At 45.6% G+C, this 19,652-nt stretch overlaps 4 protein-coding genes across 4 annotated transcripts; 3 read left to right on the top strand and 1 right to left on the bottom strand.

Annotated features, from left to right (window-relative positions):
• Window positions 1-964: 964 nt before the first annotated feature.
• On the top strand, window positions 965-3,023 carry PADG_02165 (uncharacterized protein; the record flags this gene model as incomplete). The annotated part of the gene is made up of 5 exons (XM_010758926.1): window positions 965-1,079; window positions 1,168-1,238; window positions 1,315-1,564; window positions 1,669-2,393; window positions 2,475-3,023. 5 exons carry the CDS (start codon window positions 965-967, stop codon window positions 3,021-3,023), a joined length of 1,710 nt encoding a protein of 569 aa, XP_010757228.1.
• A 5,840-nt stretch (window positions 3,024-8,863) lies between these two features.
• Window positions 8,864-10,283, bottom strand: PADG_02162 (adenosine deaminase; the record flags this gene model as incomplete). The annotated part of the gene is made up of 4 exons (XM_010759419.1): window positions 8,864-9,052; window positions 9,136-9,793; window positions 9,989-10,131; window positions 10,227-10,283. The coding sequence occupies 4 exons, from the start codon at window positions 10,281-10,283 to the stop codon at window positions 8,864-8,866; spliced, it is 1,047 nt and encodes a 348-aa protein (XP_010757721.1).
• Window positions 10,284-14,185: 3,902 nt separating this feature from the next.
• PADG_02161 (uncharacterized protein) lies at window positions 14,186-14,992 on the top strand (the record flags this gene model as incomplete). The annotated part of the gene is made up of 2 exons (XM_010759418.1): window positions 14,186-14,433; window positions 14,500-14,992. 2 exons carry the CDS (start codon window positions 14,186-14,188, stop codon window positions 14,990-14,992), a joined length of 741 nt encoding a protein of 246 aa, XP_010757720.1.
• Window positions 14,993-17,843: 2,851 nt separating this feature from the next.
• Window positions 17,844-18,832, top strand: PADG_02160 (uncharacterized protein; the record flags this gene model as incomplete). The annotated part of the gene is made up of 2 exons (XM_010759417.1): window positions 17,844-17,858; window positions 17,918-18,832. 2 exons carry the CDS (start codon window positions 17,844-17,846, stop codon window positions 18,830-18,832), a joined length of 930 nt encoding a protein of 309 aa, XP_010757719.1.
• Window positions 18,833-19,652: the final 820 nt, after the last annotated feature.

The raw sequence follows: 19,652 nt of genomic DNA, 5'->3' as shown, positions 1-19,652 counted from the left end.
TGCAGCCGATAAACGTCAGTTTTATATCCTATCATTTTCCTTCATGGAATCTCACAGTTCCAACTCACTGGTATTGAAAATAATCACCTAGCATGACGCAATGGAACTTACAATCGAACCACTCCAGAAAACTTGGGCTTTCTCCATATTTTTTTATCAGTAGCAGAGCTGCCGATAGGGAGAATGCGCACAAGATGTTGCAAGAGGACTCACTCTCCATCTGATGTCTCCTGGTAACCGTCAAGGATTTCTTAGTGGAACAACCTTACGCACGTCTTCTCAGGCAAAAGTAGGAAACCTAACTGGTTGGTCCTTTTGGCCAACTGAATTCTTTCCCTTGTCCCGACATTTGGAAAGCGTCGTCATATCTGTTTGCCCTGACGAATTAGTCTTTTCGCCTTGTGTTCGAAGTGCCTGAGAAGACGACAGGGCAGTCAAAACCTTGTTGTTAATTGCTTACCATAGAATAAACGTCTAAATAGATGTTTCTCAAAAGGCCTCCGAAACAGTGTAATACGCCTTGAATGAATCAATGACTGATAGCTAGACTGATCAGGATAAATTGGCATATTTTCCTTGCTCCTATCAGTGGATAAACATGCTGTTGCTAGTGATTTCGGCACTTTGTGTAAGGAACGAGGCTCTCTTTTCTTTTCCCCAGAAATTCTATTCCAGGTGAAGATGTCATAATATACTTCACATATAAAGCTAAGTAAACCCAACTTCTGAAAATTTATAAACATACCCTTTCTCCCTCTCCCTGTCTCTATCTGTCAATTACGGCGGCACGATCACAAGAGGAAATACAATCTTCACAGATGTGATATTCTAGCTCCTCACCTCTAGCTTTCTTATGTCGATCTAGGTCCGCAGATAGCTCTGATCTGTGACCGGTTATCTACATTTCTCATATTGCTCCGATGTGCTTTCTCCATTTTGTCTCATAATCAATTCCATTACAAAGATGGGGTTCTTGTTAAAATCGAAGGTTGCGCAGTATGTCTCCAAACTGCAGGTCAAAAATGAGTCCGGATTGTCGACAGGTCAGCGCAGGCTGATGAACGCAGATTTGAAGCCGGGTGAGTGAGCCAGAGTTTATTCAGATGCCTATACGGAAGACCCATCTTCGGCAGTCATCCGAATCCTAACCCCTATCATCTTCGATAGTTGAACCTGAGAAACGGCAATGGGGTCCTTGGAACTATGTTGGATTCTGGATCGCGGACTCCTTCAATATCGTGGGTTAAACCAAACACCGCATTCTCAGCACAGAACTCTCGAAGCGAAGAGCTGATTCCATTCTCTAAACAATAGAACACATGGATGATCTCCTCCTCCATGATTGTTGCAGGGTTGTCGTGGTGGCAGTCCTGGATTTGCCTGTGGTTGGGATACTTCATTGCTGCCGGATTTCTGTGCCTGAATGCCCGAATCGGCGCCGTATATCACATATCCTTCCCGGTAGGAATTAGGGCGTCATTTGGCATATGGGGTTCCATGTGGCCTATATTTAACCGGGCTGCCATTGCTTGCATCTGGTATGGTGTGCAGGCGTGGATCGGAGGTATACTCTTTCCCATCTCCACCCTATAGCGATAAAGACTAGAGATCGATCTTGACCCTAAATTCTCCAGACATGGCTGACACAAAACCATTGCGTTTGACCAGGGCAATGTGTTACATTGATGATTAGATCCATATGGTCTAGTTTCAAGGACTTGCCAAACAGCATGCCTGAAAGCTCAGGGACAAACACCAGGGATTTCCTAGGCTTCTTTCTATTTTCTCTCTTCAGTCTGCCGGTCATTTGGTTCCCTGTACATAAGATACGACATCTGTTCACGGTCAAATCCTATTACGCACCTGTAGCAGGCATCGCCTTCCTTGCATGGTCTGTCCACCGGGCAGGTGGACTCGGGCCGATCGTTCATCAAAAGAGCACCGCTCAAGGGAGCAAACTGGGCTGGGCTGTGGTGAAAGGGATTATGTCCGCAGTCGCAAACTTCTCCACACTCATCGTCAACTCTCTCGATTTTTCACGAGTTGCCAGAAAGCCCAAGGATGCCTTGTACTCGCAACTATTTACTATACCAATCAGCTTTGCGATCACCTCGTTTACCGGAATCATCGTATCCTCTTCTTCGAGAGTGATCTCTGACGAAACAATTTGGAATCCTCTTGATCTTCTGGCTGAATTTCTTAATGGCGCAAGCAGCGTGGAAAGATTTGGCGTCTTTTTTATCTCAAGTGCCTTTGCCTTGGCACAGTTGGGAACCAATATCGCCGCCAATTCGATATCGGCGGGAACCGATATGAGCGCTCTCTTCCCCCAGTTTCTCACCATTCGTCGAGGCGGATATATCTGTGCAGCTGTTGGTTTTGCGATGTGTCCTGTATGTCTTTTTAACCGTACTACACTTTGACACAGTCGTCGGCCTAGTTCAACACTGACAAATAGACTTATCCTTTCGCAGTGGCACCTCCTTGCAAGCTCTAACAGCTTCACAACCTACCTCTCCGCCTACTCTGTCTTCCTCTCCTCCATCACGGGCCCCATGATCTGCGACTACTACCTCGTTCGCAAGGGTTACATACAAGTTAAAGAGCTCTACAACGCCCATAAGCGCAGTCCTTATTATTACACCTTCGGTTTCTCATGTCACGCCTACGCCTCCTACTTCTCCGGAATCCTGATCAATATTGTCGGCTTTGTTGGTGCGGTTGGCCACAACATACCTGTTGGTGCTACATATTTATACAATTTCAACTTCTTTAGTGGCTTCATAATTTCATTCGCGATGTATTATCTGTTGACGAGAATTTGGCCGATCCCTGCGACGAGTGGCAGGTGGAATGAGGTGGATATTGATGTCACGTATCTGTCTCTGGGTTATCATCAGGGAGAAGTTGTTGGAGATGAAGAATCGCAGTCAAAGTCACCATGGGTTGCGGTGAATGATGTGCAGGATGTTGGCCTAAGGCATGGTCTGAGCAAGAAAGATACGAAGGCGGTTAATTTTTGATTTTTGACTATAATTTAAGCGGGAATGCACTGTCTAAATGGCCTTGGAGAATAATTACGCTATTGATTTTCTCTCCCTTGATCCAAATGACGTCAGTCGACATTTAATAGAATGCATCTACGATATATTTTGCATTTTCATCATTTAAATTTTGGTTCATCACATCCCGTCACCGCTACTCATTAGTTTATTCTTCAACGTGCTCCGTATGCATAAATTCATTCATAACATTGCTATGCAAAGAATATGGTGGACATTCCCCGACATTAAGGTTTACCCCATCTTTTCCCCGCAGAACTCTATGACGTCCGTCATTTTCGGTTTTGTAACTAACGTAATCCACATACGAGCGAACAAACACCCAAATCACCGTACCCCACCTAGCTAGATTTTAATTCAAAATTATCTACGCTCAACAACCACTAATTAAATTAACCTAAATTACACTAGGTTCAGGGCACCGTGTTCTTGTATGTCCGAGAGAACCGCAATTGCTGCATCTTGCTGGGGCTCGTGAGCGTGGCAAAGGCTCGCGGCGCGGAGGCTCGGGAGGTTGAATGACGGGTCGTTCAACTGGTTCAGTGGGCGGAATAATAATATCCCGAGCTTATCCACCTGTTTATGCAACTGCCGCGGGTTACGAGGTGTTTGAAGCACTCAGGTTGACGTAGAGTTACTAGGTCTGCTGGCCGGAGGGGTAGGGGTTCTGTGCTGAATATTATCCAGCTGCCTTGAAGCCCGTCAAACCAGCCTTCCTGCAGATTCTGACCTTTGAGAATCACGTACGGAGATAGGGCCCGTCCTGACGCGTTAACTGCCTCAATCACAGTCGCCAATTCTCGATTCCCTGGCTGTAGAAGCTCTGCCCGTCCGTAGTGCTCAGCACTAGTGATGACCTTAGTAGTTGCACAAGAATCCCATTGCAAAGCCAGTCTCGTCAAAGTTGTATATATCATCAGTTGGAATTCCATGCTCAAGCAGAATATCCCCTATGGCCTTAAACCAATCCTGAATAATCTCTCTAAGCTCACATTTGGCTCGGTCATGATTATAACAGCGGGCATAACGGGCATTGAAGCTCCGTATGGCGTTTAATTAGATTTGACACCCAATTATTTTCCCACGCGGACGGGATTGGAAGACTGGGCCCGGGAGAGAAAAAAAATATGATTAGCCCACAAATGCCGGCCGCGGGGGAGGGGGATTGCTCGTTTATCTAGATTCAGCACCCATTGGACTAGCTGATCCCTCTTCAGCTTCAGTGAATTTGGTCAAATTTGCGCGTAAGTTCACCTGTGCAGGTAGGCCAGTAAGTAGATGAGTGAGGATAGAGCGTGGCACATTAAAGAGGCGTGCAGCTTCAGCAATTGAGGGTGCTTCTTGATTTTTAATGGCGGCTATCTGCTAGTTCAAGCCTTCCCTCTATCTCTTTAGAGCTTCTTGTATTTTTACCGCGAGTTGGTGGCATTAATGCGCGTTGAAGAGGCTAATTGAATTTTCTAGTTTCCGCGTTCAATTTGTGTGTTTGCTCGTATGTGGATTAGTTAACTAACTAGTGAAACCAACGTTACCAAGGTAAAGCAGGGTGATCAACAGCCTGGAGTCGCTCTTTTGCGGCCCACTACTTGTCCGTGTAGTTACCGCTGAATACGAATATCTGCCCATAACAGTATGTAGGTTAAACTGCCCAGGCCCGGCGAATGAGATAGAGAAACGCGGGGAGAACAGGCTGAGGAAAGATGTGCTTAACTAACTGGCTATCCAATTGGGCGTCTGTAAGTGGGGTCTCTATGCTGGTCATTAGAATTAAATAACTAGTTACCGTTTAAAAACTCATGTTTCCAGTAGTTATTTGGAATGTCCATCGCGGAGCTCCCGACCCAAAGTTTGTTGGTGACTCAATCGTCCCATGTCTCCACCTTGATCCATCGGCTGGTGCGGAGCGAGATCTTGATACGTTGAACCTAATCCCGATGGAGACTTTGGCGCTTCCCAGGCGGTGGTCGTCCTCAGAGCCGATTTGTCGTCCTGAGTTGAAACATCAAATATCACACACTACTCTTGAGGTTCGGTGTCTCTATTGGGACTAGGCCGCCGATCCGGCAAGGTTACTGTATGCTACGGTTGTCTTCTACTAGCAATTAACTGAAGTGTGTGTGTGTGTGTGTGTGTGTGTTGGAGGTCAACCGCCATACTAAAGCAGTCCCCAGCACCACTCCAAACGTCAAGTGGTGCAGTGCACATTGCAACTCCTGGAAAAAATCGCGTTGACTGACAAATAGTGCTGCTTGCTTCTGCTTATAAATAGTTTAAGTAAACTCTTCCATCAATAACTAGCCAACGTGTAGGCCACCACCGTCGGAATGTCGAACACAGCCGCCCTGCCTCAGGCTCTGCAGTCAGTCACTGCTACAAAAATCGCCGAGCTCAGGAAACAACATGCTTTGTTTGAATCTCGCAAGTCAGAAATTCTCAGCGAAGCCGATCGGCAGCCAGACCTTCGGGAAAGAGTAATGGTTCTTCTTAAAGGGGTAACCTGCATCAACGGGATTCCCGATGATGGCTTGGACATTTTCGAAAAGGATGATGGGGATCACGATTGCGGTGACGACGTGGATGTGGCAGCTAGGAGTCGGTATAGGAACATTAGGCGGTTCTTATTCCAAAGCAAGTACGACTCCTCGATATCGCAAGGCATGCTGTCGCGTTGGGAACAGGAGTTGAGGCGAGAGTTAGACCTGCGGAGCACTAGAGATGAACATGCCTTGTTTTTCAGCCAGCTTGTCACCGAGTGGCTTACGCATCCAAATGAGCCTTCTGCGGAGGAAGGAATTGAAAACTCATTCGAACCCGTTGGGCGGGAAGAGATGCATCAGCAGCGGGCCCAGTGGGAAGCATTGGTGTTCGAACCAGCTCAAACTGACACAGCTGCTATCGAGCAGTATCTGAATAAGCTTTTTTTGCAAACAAGGCTATCTACAAAAGGGCTTAATGACCTGCGGACTTCCATAAAGACGTTTTCCAAGTGGCTGCTGGGCGACCAGAACGCCTTCACTCCAGCCTCTCTCAAGTGGATCGCACAAGGGGTAATTGCCAATGATTTGTTTTCCTCTGACAAGGTCGCTCTGCTCAAGGGTTTTCTTGTGAACGAGGATGTTGCTCAGGAAGTGGCAGATGTATTGAACATGCGTCTTGCCCAACTGGATACATGGAAGTGGTGTGGCGAGGCGATCCCAGTCGAGATGCGAAGGCAGCTTAATGGAAAATACCGTGTTTATATGGATGAAGACATTCTCGATGCACTCTTCCTGCAATATATAGGAGTACAGTGGGGGGTAAAGTTCAAAATCTTATTTCAGGAATTTTTCAATTCGCATGCGTGGAGGTCGGAATCACCAACTATCCCGAGTCGTGATCTGGAGAGACGGAAGTATTTTATCCATGATGATTCCGACGCGAGCGGCAACCAATGCGGGGTAAATGTGCAGACACTTCGGAGAGATAAGTTCAAGAACACCTTTTTTATGTCGCTGCTCCCAAAGACCACCGAAGGTCCGAATCCGGTGTATGATTCCGATGATGAAAGTACTGCCACTTCGCCTCTTGACCTCAAACACACTTTGCTCCATATCCTGATTACAGAAGCCCGACTAGCTACGACGTTGCACGGACAAATTACCGTGCTTAGATCGGATTTCAAGTGGTTTGGGCCTTCGCTTCCGCATTCGACACTACTAATTGTGCTGAAATTTTTCCATGTGCCTCAACTCTGGCTCGATTTCTTTCGGCAGTTTCTCGCAGCTCCCCTAAAGTTTGTCCATGACGGGGAAGATGCTGCAGCTCGTGTCAGAAAGCGAGGCGTACCAATGTCTCATGCGATCAGTGATGTCCTTGGAGAAGCCTTGCTCTTTTGCATGGATTATGCCGTTATGGGAAAAGATGATGGGGCTTTCCTGTATCGCCTTCACGATGACTTTTGGTTCTGGGGTCAGGAGAAACAGTGTGTCCGTGCTTGGAACACCTTGGTTGAATTCAGCAAGGTCATGGGAATCGAATTGAACGAGGAGAAAACTGGGACTGCTCGACTGTTTGGAAAGAACCCTCGATCTTTCCAAAATGAAGCCGGCTCGTCGGGGAGTGAAGATGATGAAGATAGTGGTGACAACATGTCGGTTTCTGCCCCAGAAACAGGCATTGACGATGGCACTCTTCCCGTCGGTGATGTCCGCTGGGGATTTTTAAAACTAGACGAGGAAACTGGGCGATTCATCATCGATCAAGCCCAAGTGGATGAGCACATCAAGGAACTGCAGCATCAATTGGACGCGTGTAAAAGCATTTTCAGCTGGGTAAAGGCCTGGAATAGCTACTTTGCCCGCTTCTTTGGCAACAACTTTGGCAAACCCGCAATGTGTTTTGGGCGCGAGCACATTGAAATGTCCATCTCGACTCTACAACGTATTGAACATGAGCTTTTTGTCTCTCTCAGAAACATACACTCGTTCTTACCACCCATTAACAGCGCAATAGATTATCTCAGACTAGTAATCGCTCAGCGATTCAACATCCAAGATCTCCCTGATGGATTTTTCTACTTCCCAATAGAACTAGGAGGCCTAGACCTACGTAATCCACTGATCCCCTTCCTCGCCATGCGCGAGGACATGAAAAAGACCCCAGAAAAAATTCTGGAAGAAGCCTTCATAGAGGACGAGAAAGAATACCAAGCCGCAAAGGAATTTTTCGAAAAGAATGGACCTAACCATGCAAGCAATTATGTTCCGAAAAGCCGTCAACGTCGTACCGTTCTCCAAGATGAAACATCCTCCCATTCAGACACAGATCCCGCGGCTTTCATGTCTCTGGAAGAATACAACCGGTACATCGAGATCACCAGCAAAAACTTGGCTTGTGCGTATAATGAATTGCAAGCGCATCCAGATCAAATATCTGTTGATAGAACGCCAGAATTGATGGGCGAGCAGTCTCGATTGAAGGGCCTATCGAAGCAGAATCTTCCAATCCGTGATGATTGGGATTCTATGACTACGTACTGGCGGTGGATTGCAGAGTTGTACTGCGAGGAGATGACAAAGCGTTATGGTGGGCTGGCCGTCGTGGAGAAAGGCGTTGTACCGTTGGGGGTATTGAAAGTACTGAGGGAGGGCAAGGTCAAATGGCAGGGCTGAACTTATACCCTTTGTGTTCCTGGTTTTTGAAGAGAAGATTCAGTGTGAAATCGTGGGATGATATGAATGAGAACTGTAAACCTTGAACTAGTAGGATAATTTGTCTTGTTTCCGCAACTCCATTTTAAGCTGGAATTTTAGCTGTGTCTTAAGACCACACCAACTATACTACCACTGAATTCGTTCTCCAATTTCGCTTTCTAGTGCTTTTCTTACATAGTTGGGCAGCATACCAGAAGTATACAATGAGAACAATTCTAGAATAAATGACCTTAATACAAAGATATCTGCTCAGCTAGTAAATGGATGTATCTGCTGCATAAAAGCGAATAATGAAAGCAGTAAAATATATTCTCTGCTCTCATCAAAGTAACTGAAAATGGGGCTGCTAACAGAGGCGGAATCGCGCAGCGAGGTAACAAATTTCCTAATAAGGTTAAGTGCAGTATAGACCCATTAACTACATCATAGGAAATGGGATATAGTGAAACAAGTAAACTTGGAATAAAAATAAAATTTCAAACCCCTCATTCTAATAATCTCAGATATCATGCTCTCTAGAAGGGCATCTTCCTCTTTTTTGGGCCATCGGAGCATTACAGAGCGAAATATATCAAAACAAAGAAACTAAAGGAGAGAGAACGTGATAGTTCACATATGCTGAGCTTCAAATTGGAGTAGTAACATATATAACCTTTCCTTTTCCTCCGGCCCAGCAAATATAGAACCAACCGCTCTTTTGCATATCTCAATCACAGCAGCACGGTCGAGGTTGAAATTTTCAGCCGCAATGAGATACTCGTTTGATAAGGGACTGCAGAAGAAGCCAACATCGTCCGTCTGTCGTTGTGTTAGAAAAAGGAAGGGGGCTTATCAAAAACACGAAGCCGACATGTAAAAAGGATAGGTATCCAAGGACCCACCGAAAGTAGAATCGGACAAGCCCTGTGTCTCCAGTAGCCAAAGTGATGGTCTGCAAACCCTCCATCAATCAACTGGGCATGCACATTGCACGACAGACAAAGTTCCAGCCCGAGTTTTCGACGGGCAATTTCATCCTGGATAGCCTCAGGGACATGGATTAAATGACCGAGCCTGTCTGGCTGGTAGGATAGGAGCGTGTTGAGCTCGCCAATGGATGAGGACGATATTGCTTCGGCGAAGTGAAGGGTCAACTTGAGGCCATGGGCCTTCGCTTTGGCAAACGCAGGTCTGAATATCGAGACATCTCCTTTCGTAGGATTCCCGCCAAGTTCCACTCCTACTACGCCCCGACTTTGATATTTGACAGCCAGGTCTACTGCTACCATGGCTTCTGAAGCCGGTTTAGTTCTGTCTACAGAAATGATGAGGTAGGTTGACATCTGATCACTTCGACATTCGTCAATCGTATCTAGAACGACTGATATGTACTTATCTTTCGACATTCCATGCTGAGTGTTTTCTCGCGGGGTTGTACGTAGTTCGAGGTAGCTGACTCCGTCGTTTTGGAAGTCATGTATGACGGTTCGAGTTGAATATTTGAGACTTTCCAGATCAGCGCAGAGTTGGTAGGTCAGGTTTCCGAAGACCTGGAAGAATCTGTTGCCGGTGGTTTAACGCCACTGTCAAATAGCACATGGATGGTATGCTCAATCCGGGATGCGGCGAGAATGACACATATATGAAGGAAATAAACAACAGTTGCTCACGTCAAGCATGAGGGGGTGTATCTATTGAAATAGAATCGAGGGATTTAAACGTCCCTCTAGCACTAATAGGCAGATGAAAACATACGTTTTGAGTGTATAATCCACCTTTCCTGGAGGCATTGCAACATAAGGATCCACTATATCTAACTCTGGATTTTCTGCCTTCTTCTGTAGCCATATCTCTCGCAGACATTGCCGGCTGATACTTCCACTGAGATGGGCATGGACCTGGTGGGTGGCGGGTTAGAAGACCAAAACCTGCGTTGAAGTAAATTATCTGGGAGAGGCACAGAAATGCAATCCCTGACGCAAATACAGCATACCTCAATCTTTGGTAAAGCCGTTGTGAAGCTCAAATCTACGGGTTTTGAAGATTCCATTTTAGTTAGTTGTGGAAACAAAAGGTCTCGGGAACTTCGTCAAGAGAATTTAACTAGGTGAGCCAAGCTAACTAGATAGACAAGGTGATTGCCGCTCTGACCAGAAAGCAGCTTAGACAACGTCAACAGGATTTAGACAGCTCAAGCTATTTGTTTGTACTGTACTGTTCAGTAACGTACTGCCTATAGGTGGTAGACATCTATTGTGTAAATACCAGCCAGTTACCCACCAGGCCTCGGTTTATGTGCATGTAGTCAAATAAGGCACACGCAGTATGTTTGTATGCAAATCCATCATATCAGTCGAGATCAAATGTCCCTCTAATGGAACTTCCTCTGAGGGACTTTATTTAGGAAAAATCAACATCTAACGGCGACTGCTAAAGCTATGTAAGCTGTTCCCTGTGCTGTATGTGTTTGAGTTGTTAAACTATATTAACAATTGGAGCAGCCTCGCCACCTAAAATCAGGGCTGAGTTCTGCCATCAGGGGCACAAATTCTTCTTATGTATTTTACACCATGTGCCCCGTGGGGAGGTGTCTGTCTTGTCAGCCTTCGTTTCCATGACCACAAAATTGCTCTGCATCCACAGTTTCAACTTGAAAGAACCTATCAGCTCATTGCGGGCTTGCCTTGCTGTTTTACTGCAAGCTGACTTCCCTGGAGGCAAACAACCTGGAAACGCAAAAGATTAAATATTCAATCAGCATCACGAGTCATTGGATAAGGTCAAGGGTCAGCTTGTTGGCCAGCTTATTCTGAGATAAGGATAGTACCAGGTATCATCCCCAAATAGAAATTTCCATAATCACATCATCACGTCCCGTGTCCTGCGTTCATTGCTGGGTCAACTCCTGACACCCTCCTCTCGTAACCGTGGCGGGAGAGGGTGAGAGCAGAGCAGAAATGAACTAGACTCCCGAATCATTAAAAGGAGCACAACTTTTAAACATACGGATTTACCATCTGCCCAGCCCCAAATATCCATCAAAATTGATGAAGGTAATGCTGGCATCAGCCAGCATCCACTCAAGAGACATCGCAGGGAGATCAAAAACGAAACAAGGAATCTCTAATGGTAGTTGTCTGAACCTTCGATATTAGCTGCGCAGAGAAGGGCCCAAGAAGTTAACAGCCAACGAAATTCTTCTGTCCTGAACAATTTAAATTAGCTATTCCCCTTCCGTTGTTGTATAGAAAGGTTCTGAAAGCTGAAAAATAAAGTGTAATAAAATAAAACGCTATGGTAGTGTTTCCATGAGACCAGCAAAGAGCCAGTGTTCGACCTAGAATATCAAATCCAATGAGAAGTTGAAGAGCAATTCTACCTTTGTTAAAAGCGTATTGCCTCACTTTGGTTTGAAGCCTGGTGGACTGTGCGTGGATACGTGGACCGCTCACTTAACCAGGTCTGATGAATAATTCCCAAAGGACAGGAAAGATAAAACGTTATGTAGTATATATGGGGCGTGAAAGGGTAATGAATATGCATATTCAGTAAAATTGGTGGGGAGAGAAAGCTAGGATACGGGATACCGATATAACACAATATTCACAATAAATGTTGGTATGAACAAACTTTCTCATTAAAAAATAGTTTGTTGTTGGCTAGGATCACGTCGCCAAGGAAAATTTCAATTGAACGAAAGAACAGGGACCACATGGTCACATAAGCCTGTTGTGGTGACATGGGTATCCCCAATGAAAAAGCAGAATATGTATTCCGACAGAGAGGGGAGGTTAGACAAATGTCCCTGATGCTTTCCATAGACGGGGGACTTGTCACAGGGGTAAACTCGGCGGTACCGGCGGTACTCATGGGTGGAGTTAGCAGGAATCGGTGCTTTTGGACAAGAAATCAGTACAGAATATGCAAAATCCCATTTGGAAGCCATCAGCCGCGTTACTTCCTGAAGGATGAAGGTCATACAGACTTCATATATAGCCCCCCCCCCCTCCCCCACCTCCCAAAAAAAAGAAAAGAAAAGAGAAAGAAAAAAGAAAAAGAAAAGAATATAATAGAATATCCGACGAAGCAGAGACGCGTAGTGAACATTTCTATGCGAACAAGTAGGGGATCGTGTAATCGTGGCAAAGCGTAGTGTATGTAGGTATGATGCGCGTGCAATTCATTGGATATGTCGGCCGTACGCTTGCCCGGAATACACCAGCTTGTCTGTTCAGCATGACAACAGCGTAATTGTAGAGAAATATGTGGGAGAAATGCACCGATGCCATACGCCCCACTCATATATCGGATGTTATCATAATCTTCCAAAGGAACTGGCAAATCAGTAGTAGGGACTCCTTAATTCCACGGGGTCAATTGATGTGAAGAAAGGTAGCACGCTTTGCCATATCTTTCTCACCCGGCGTTTTATTTTACACGGATTCGCAGATTCACAAATCGTGTCTTTTACAAAGTTGAGGAGTGGGAGTACATAGAAAAGCACAAGGCGACTTACGTGGGTCAGCTGGTTCCACGAATGAACGACGCCTGCTTAGGCGACGTGGCCGTGGAACATTTGACATCCTCCGAATGTATTCTCAGTGCTTGTTCAAATGACGTTGACGTGTCTTTCTTTCAATTTCCTGCATACTGAGCATGTCGAGTTTCTAGGGAAGATTGATGCAGAAGTGACAACGAAGATATGCATTGCTGGGAAGCTTGCCTTAAAGCGGATAGATAGAACACTTTCTGGCCTGGTTGCCCTTGATCCTAGACCAACTGAATCGCCCTTGAGTGAGAGGGGAGACTTTAAGCAATCGCTCCGGAACCCTCACACCATTGGGAGGGAATGAAAACCATTTTATATCAAGCTCCGGAAAAGTGTGGTTGCGCTATCGATTACGTTGTAACAACACACTTAGGCTTGAGTTCGCAATATGCACCCTTAACCCACTAACCCACAGTAACTATATCACGACAGTTGGGAATGGATGACAAGAGCAGCCAGGCAGAGGTATGTCCTGGGTTAGGAGAAGTGGGCAGACTGCTTTATAAGGCGGGCTGAAGAACCATGCTTAGAGCAGCCCTCAAGTCTACCAGCAGCAGAATTGCTCAGAGGTTTGATCTGCGAAGTTCGTGCTTGTGTTTGAGATCCTGGTTCTAAGGGGCTGATCATTCAATCCTTGCCCTAACATTTCCCCTTTTAGCCAGCTCCAAGTCACGGGACTTTGCTTGCTAGTGAAATCGCCACCAGCCAATGGCGGTTCGCGATTGGCTGAGTAAGCAATAGCTCTGAGGTCCCGTGACCTCCAGAGCTCTGAGGCTTGAAGGGGGCTGCCTTATCTCGAGCTACAAGCGGGGAAGAATTTAGTTTCAGCTGAAAAGATTCAAGAAGATTATCATCGCTGCCTCAGTAATCGGCAACAAAATACGAGTGGAGAGTGGTTGATGTCTGTGTATGTGGCGCAGTAAATCCCTCTAGGCGTCTACGATTGGTGAGTCATCCTAGTCATCCTAAAGCCGGCGCTCACCCCTTCTGGCATACGCAGGGGGGAAGGATTTTTGTTACAAGCTCGTTCATATCCGCTGTCCAGTCATCGAATGGGCTTGACTAATCCATTTATGTAGAGTGAGAGCCACGGTTTCGCTTTTCTTTCACGCCTGGAGGCAACACTCTCGCCACGATATAATCTACCCCAGGATATGTACCGTTCATCCGACTATTGGGTGGTAACTACCTTTAGCTAAAACGGAGGATTAAATGAGCCGCTTTTAATATACAGTTAGTGATCTGAGAAGAGTGACAGTGATCGCTTACTCCAGGCGGAGCCTCACGCATCAAAATCCCAAACTCTATATAACATGTTAAGGGAACCTACCCTGTGACATAACATTAAAAGAATTATATTTCCAAGTTATCACATCCCCACGTTTATCTACTCAGATTCAAATATGGTTATTGGGACCGGATATCCAAGCCCTCGAAGAAGTGAAGGCCCAGAAACTACAACAGTAATTCTTCCATCCATGCAATCGAAAATGGCACAGGAGGTGTCACTAGTCGCGGTTGACGGTTCTCGACCGAGGCTGGCTGTGAGGCGAACAAGAGAACTGCCCAAAAATTCATCTGGTCAAATTTATTGTGATCATCCCGATTGTCAGAATCATATCCCATATTTTAAGCGTCCATGCGAGTGGAAGTATGTTCCATCGCCTTTCCTTACTGATACCTTGAAAACCCTCTTACTAATTCTTCTTCCTAACAGTAAACACATGGACAAACACGACCGTCCATACAAGTGCACCAACCCTGATTGCGAGAAGATGCTAGGCTTCACCTACTCAGGGGGTTTACTCCGCCATCAACGGGAGGTGCACAAAATGGACAGCAAGGGGAAGAAGTTGATGTGTCCCTTCCCTGACTGTAACCGCAGTTCAGGGAAAGGATTTACCAGACAAGAAAACCTCAAGGAACATCTCCGTCGACTTCATAGAAGGGGGCATGGACGGTCTCTAGACGACCCTACTTCTCCGGAAGTTAACGAACACGAAAATAGCACCTTGGAGTCATTACTGCCCCCTCCTAAAAGGAAACGAGACAGTAGTGAGTCCAGTTCCTCCTCAGATGAAGAGCTTTCGAACTCACTCGATCTCCGCGATGAGGTCACTCGGCTGCGGCGGGAACTTCGCCGGAAGAACTTGATGGTTATTGAGCTGGAAAGGGAGCTGAAGCAACTACAACAAATCCGGAAGGTTTGAGGAGGAAACACACCTCATATTTGAAGATCTATAGACGGTTAGCGGTTGAAGGCTCAGGCAAGCCAAACCGAAGAGCCATAATATGTTCCGTCATTTTGGCTTTCCTCGAAATCTACATTAATACCTTTCGGAGACGATTAGCTTCATTTTTGTTATATTTACTATTATGGGCATTATGTTTAGCATCTAGCGACGGTTTCAAAGTTTTTCTTCTTCTCTTCTACTTCATACCTAACTATATCAGCATTAAATTTCCTTGATTCTTCAGACTTGCATTCGGTGCTCACGGCGTTTCTTTCTTTCTGTTATTCATATCTGCTTTGCCAACTTCTATATCATTTTCTCTCCTCGTTTCATTCATCAATGATCACTTCTCCATCACTATACTCTAACTTATACCCATTTTGGATATTTACTTGTTTTTCTTCCTAGCAGAATTCAGCCATGATCACCCTTTGTCTCTTACTTTGCTTGCCTACTCACGTTGGCATACAATTTCTGCCTAACGCGGCATACTTTTTCTTCGCCTCACCTCCCGCCACATCCTCTTCTTAGTGCACACTCTTCTAGCAGATATGTTCTTATTAAGTATCTTCCTTCCTTTTCTTCATATGGCGTAACGTTATCCATGAAATGCTTACCTGGCCTAGTGTGGCTGGGGCAATCTGTACGCGCTATAGCAATGTGTGTCCATTAATGTAATAGAATTGGTAAATGTATAACCATCTTCAAATGGTGGAGTAAGTGTTTTTCGCCTCCGAGCTAGGACTACGTAAACGTAACGACGTGGGTGGCGGACGTTTCGTGAACATAGCAGATATCCAAGCAATGAATTATCCCACCCCTTTCTCACGGTGGATATTACTAAGCGGCAAGAAGCCGTAACTACTCACGGAATCTAAACAAACAATGATTCAATCGGCGATCTAGCCACCAGCAGGGATATATCTGCAAGCAGAGCCATTTCCCATGAAAGGGAAGAGGCGGCCCCATCGCCCCGGCTCCGTGAGATCAACAAGCATCACCCTCAGGTAGCATGGCTTATGGGTATAGTTATTCTGTTGTTTCTTACTAATCATTTGTTTGACCACAGGAAGATATCTTATATTATATAAGAATCCGAAGCGTTTCTTTTTTCCCGCATGACGGGGGTCTATTTAATTTTTTAAACCCCTGCGGAGAAATCGCTTGATCGGTCGGCAGTTCGGCTAGCCCGCGCCACTCCCAAAAATAAAATCCTCACTAAATGGACTTCGCGCGAATGTCACTGTGGCTACGTGGATATCATGTGATTGATACACGACATCTGTCTTGTTGTGTGCCTGGGGCAAAAACCCTGGGTGCCAGAAATACGCACCGGTAATGAGACATCGTGTGGGATGCATCCTTGCTGTCATGCTGTTTCGAGTTGGCGATGATAATAAGGCCTATTGGGGCAATAATTTTGAGGGCTAGTTATCGCCTTTCTGTGAGCAATTCCGTTCGCCCACTCGGGGATAAAACCTTTCGCAGAATATGGGGTTCTTTCCCCGCGACGATGTGGCGTGAGGGCAATATCATGTCCATACATTCCAGATAATTTACTGCATGTTAAGGATGAGGCGGCAGGCAAAAGAGACGTTTTTATGACAGTAATATTTTATGCAAACATACCGGGGAGTTCACGGATCCGATATAATTATTGGATAAAGTGGCCTGACAGTACTTTGTTGCCTAGAGGAAAACTGAGGATGGGGTATGCTAAAGCAATCCTTGTTGAATGTCGAAAATTTGCTTGGTGACTGCACAGTTTCAGGGTATGGATCGGATGGATACCATGAGCCAGGTTTATTATTTATGAGAGACTGGATCAAACCGTCGCTGGTTGGTTGTCCTAACAGGGCTGAAATTTATTTCCCATGGAGCCAGCTAATAAGGAGGTATCTTTTGGTGATATCACACCCATTCTCACACTTTCCGATGAGACACCAGCTCTCTCCTCTCTCTTTTTTGTTTGTGAGGAGGGAGAAGCAAGTCTTCTTTATCGACGGCCTTGCATTCTGCTCTGCTCTCCGAGCACAGTGGATCATCGTTTTCTCGTGATAAAATGCAGGTCCCACGAAAAGAACATTGCCAAAGTGACACATCAGCTGGGCGGCAAAATGTGTTCCACATTAATGTTGCCTGGAGTTGGCGTGAAATCGTACTAGTCATTGAGTGAGAAGCAATGGAGACGATATACTCCTCCTAGATTTCCACACAGCGCATCAGTTGCCCGGACTCACCACTACTATCTGGCCACCGTCTATTGAATTCAATGAAATATGACCATTTTCAAATAAATATTAATAAATTTTAAAAACATAATTAGGGATCAATTTCCTGCCTAAAACCTCAAAGGCTAACTGCATCATCTCTTCGGTGGGTGCCATGGCAGTTGGTTGAAGTTGGGCACTAACTACATGAAAAACAGAGCGTGGTTGGATTTATGATAACTATCCAGAGATCACATGATCTGCCATACCGTAGGAGGCCAGGAGTCGCCGCGACCCGCATTGATATCAATTGGGTCTTGTCACCGCTGAATTGTTCAATCGGCGGGAATGTTCTCTTTTAAATTTGCCGTGCAGGCATCAACTATCCCAAACTCTTGCTTGTTCATTCGGTGCTATTTCATTAGCCCGTTGCTAGGTGCAAGGTAACTATTTGTTTCTCAAGCTTGCTGCGTTTATCTAGTTGTTCCCATTCACTCCTCATAGTATACGCCTGGTTAACTTCCTGGGGAATTTCAACCCCAGTCCCCTCTATAAACCACAAAAGGAACTTCGAGTAATCTCCGTTTCAGATTTGACATCCTTTCTTTCTCTTGATAATGTCGTCGCCAGATGTGGACCAAGAAGCATTGCCGCAAGAGGGCTAAAGTGAAATCCCTATTCTCCAACGCAGCCATATTTTCCTGGCCTCAATAGAATCCGGTCAGGGCTCTCAGAAGCATTGGACTACACCCTGCTTCAAGAGATTGAGGCACCAAACTCTCACGACTTCCCGAATGGCTACTTTTCCTGTGCTGACTTTTTCAAATCACTCGGACCGGCAAGCTTCCATTCTGGCTATGGCTTCATGGAATGGCATTATAACAAGAGGAGAGAAGCCCAAATGATCCTTCCATTTCTATACGTGGGGCCGACATCTGCAGCAAGGATCATTGAATTTGTGAAAGGCGAAGGAATCACGTACCTCCTCGGAATTAGGGAGCCCATGCCTTATCACGAACGTATTGTTTGTGCAGATAAATGTGCTGCCCAACTTGGTATTAAATCTGACTACATTGTCCTTGAGGACGATGAAGATTTTGCTCAATCGATTCCTGACATCATCCGCAGCATCAATGATCACTTGTGCTGCTGTCCAGTCCACATTCAGCCCGCGTCCAACGCTCAGGCACCTATCTCCGACCGGCCGTTGAAGAAAGTTCTAATTTTCTGCGAAACTGGTAATGAGCGTTCAGCAGCCATTGCCATCGCCTATCTAATGGCTATCATGAACTATGACCTTGTAAAAGCCTTCATCAATGTTCAGGGCAGAAGATGCTGTTGCAATCTTACAGATCCATTGAAGGGCAGGCTGCATACCTTTGAATCCGTCCTCACAGCAAAGAGAGATCTTGCGAAAGCGCAGAGTGACGTCGGCTCCGTGAACGGAAATCCAGGAGTTTCAAGTCTAAGGAAAAGAGCTATTGATGCCATTCATGAGGGCGACAGTGCCGTTGATGTTCCTGATGTCGACCCGCTCGAAATGGATCAACAGCGGTTTGCTTTGAGAAACTCGCAACAACCTTTCAGTGACCGCCTTGATGACTGAAGTCGATCTTAGCTAATTCCAATCATCGACAGCCCGTTCTTCACGTAAAACTGTCTGAATTCGAAATATATGCTATCATAGGGCTTCCCCCTTGTCTTCCAAAAGGACATTCAAGCTGTCATACAAAATTTCGCTTTTCCAAATTCTGCTTATTCATTTCCCTGTTATTGCCACGGGGTAAAGGCGATATTACAAGACATGCATTGGCATTTACGAGCGGTGTAAGCTGCTGGTTTTTAACATAATTAGGGGTTTGTTTTTTGCATTTCTTTTCTCCAACCATGATGGATGCCAGGCGGATGGCTTGGACGTCACCCTTCTGTTACCTACTTTTTTTTCTCTCTTTCGCTTTGTTTATGTTTTCCCCTTTGCAATGAAACAAGGTGCACAATTCTCTTCCCTAGCTGGAACCATTACCTGCTGGTTCTCAGTTGGAAAACATGGCAAATCCTAGTTTTATTCCTTCCTGGGCCCCTTTGCTTATGACCCTTTATATATTCCCTCTTCTGCCTCATGTGTTATTCCTTCTCTGTTGAACTAAACTGGAAGATCCCGGATATCTTCATGATTGCTTGATGCCTGACTCAAGCATTCACAGCAGCACTCCATTTTGTGACTTGACTCCTATCACACTTAATCTCCCTAAGGTCATAAGAGGCTCCGGTGATAGAAAATCGAGGCATCTTGAGGCCTCAATCTACATTTCTGTCATTTAAAATCTTCCGACAGTTTGTCCATTTGGTTTACAGAAAAGTAGTCATTTGATAAACTTACCTCCTTCCACCCTACCCCTTTTCAGCGATATACCCTACCACCCCTT

Source organism: Paracoccidioides brasiliensis, assembly GCF_000150735.1.
Source record: "Paracoccidioides brasiliensis Pb18 unplaced genomic scaffold supercont2.2, whole genome shotgun sequence".
Taxonomy (NCBI): domain Eukaryota; kingdom Fungi; phylum Ascomycota; class Eurotiomycetes; order Onygenales; family Ajellomycetaceae; genus Paracoccidioides; species Paracoccidioides brasiliensis.
This window is presented reverse-complemented; position numbering and strand designations above follow the sequence as displayed.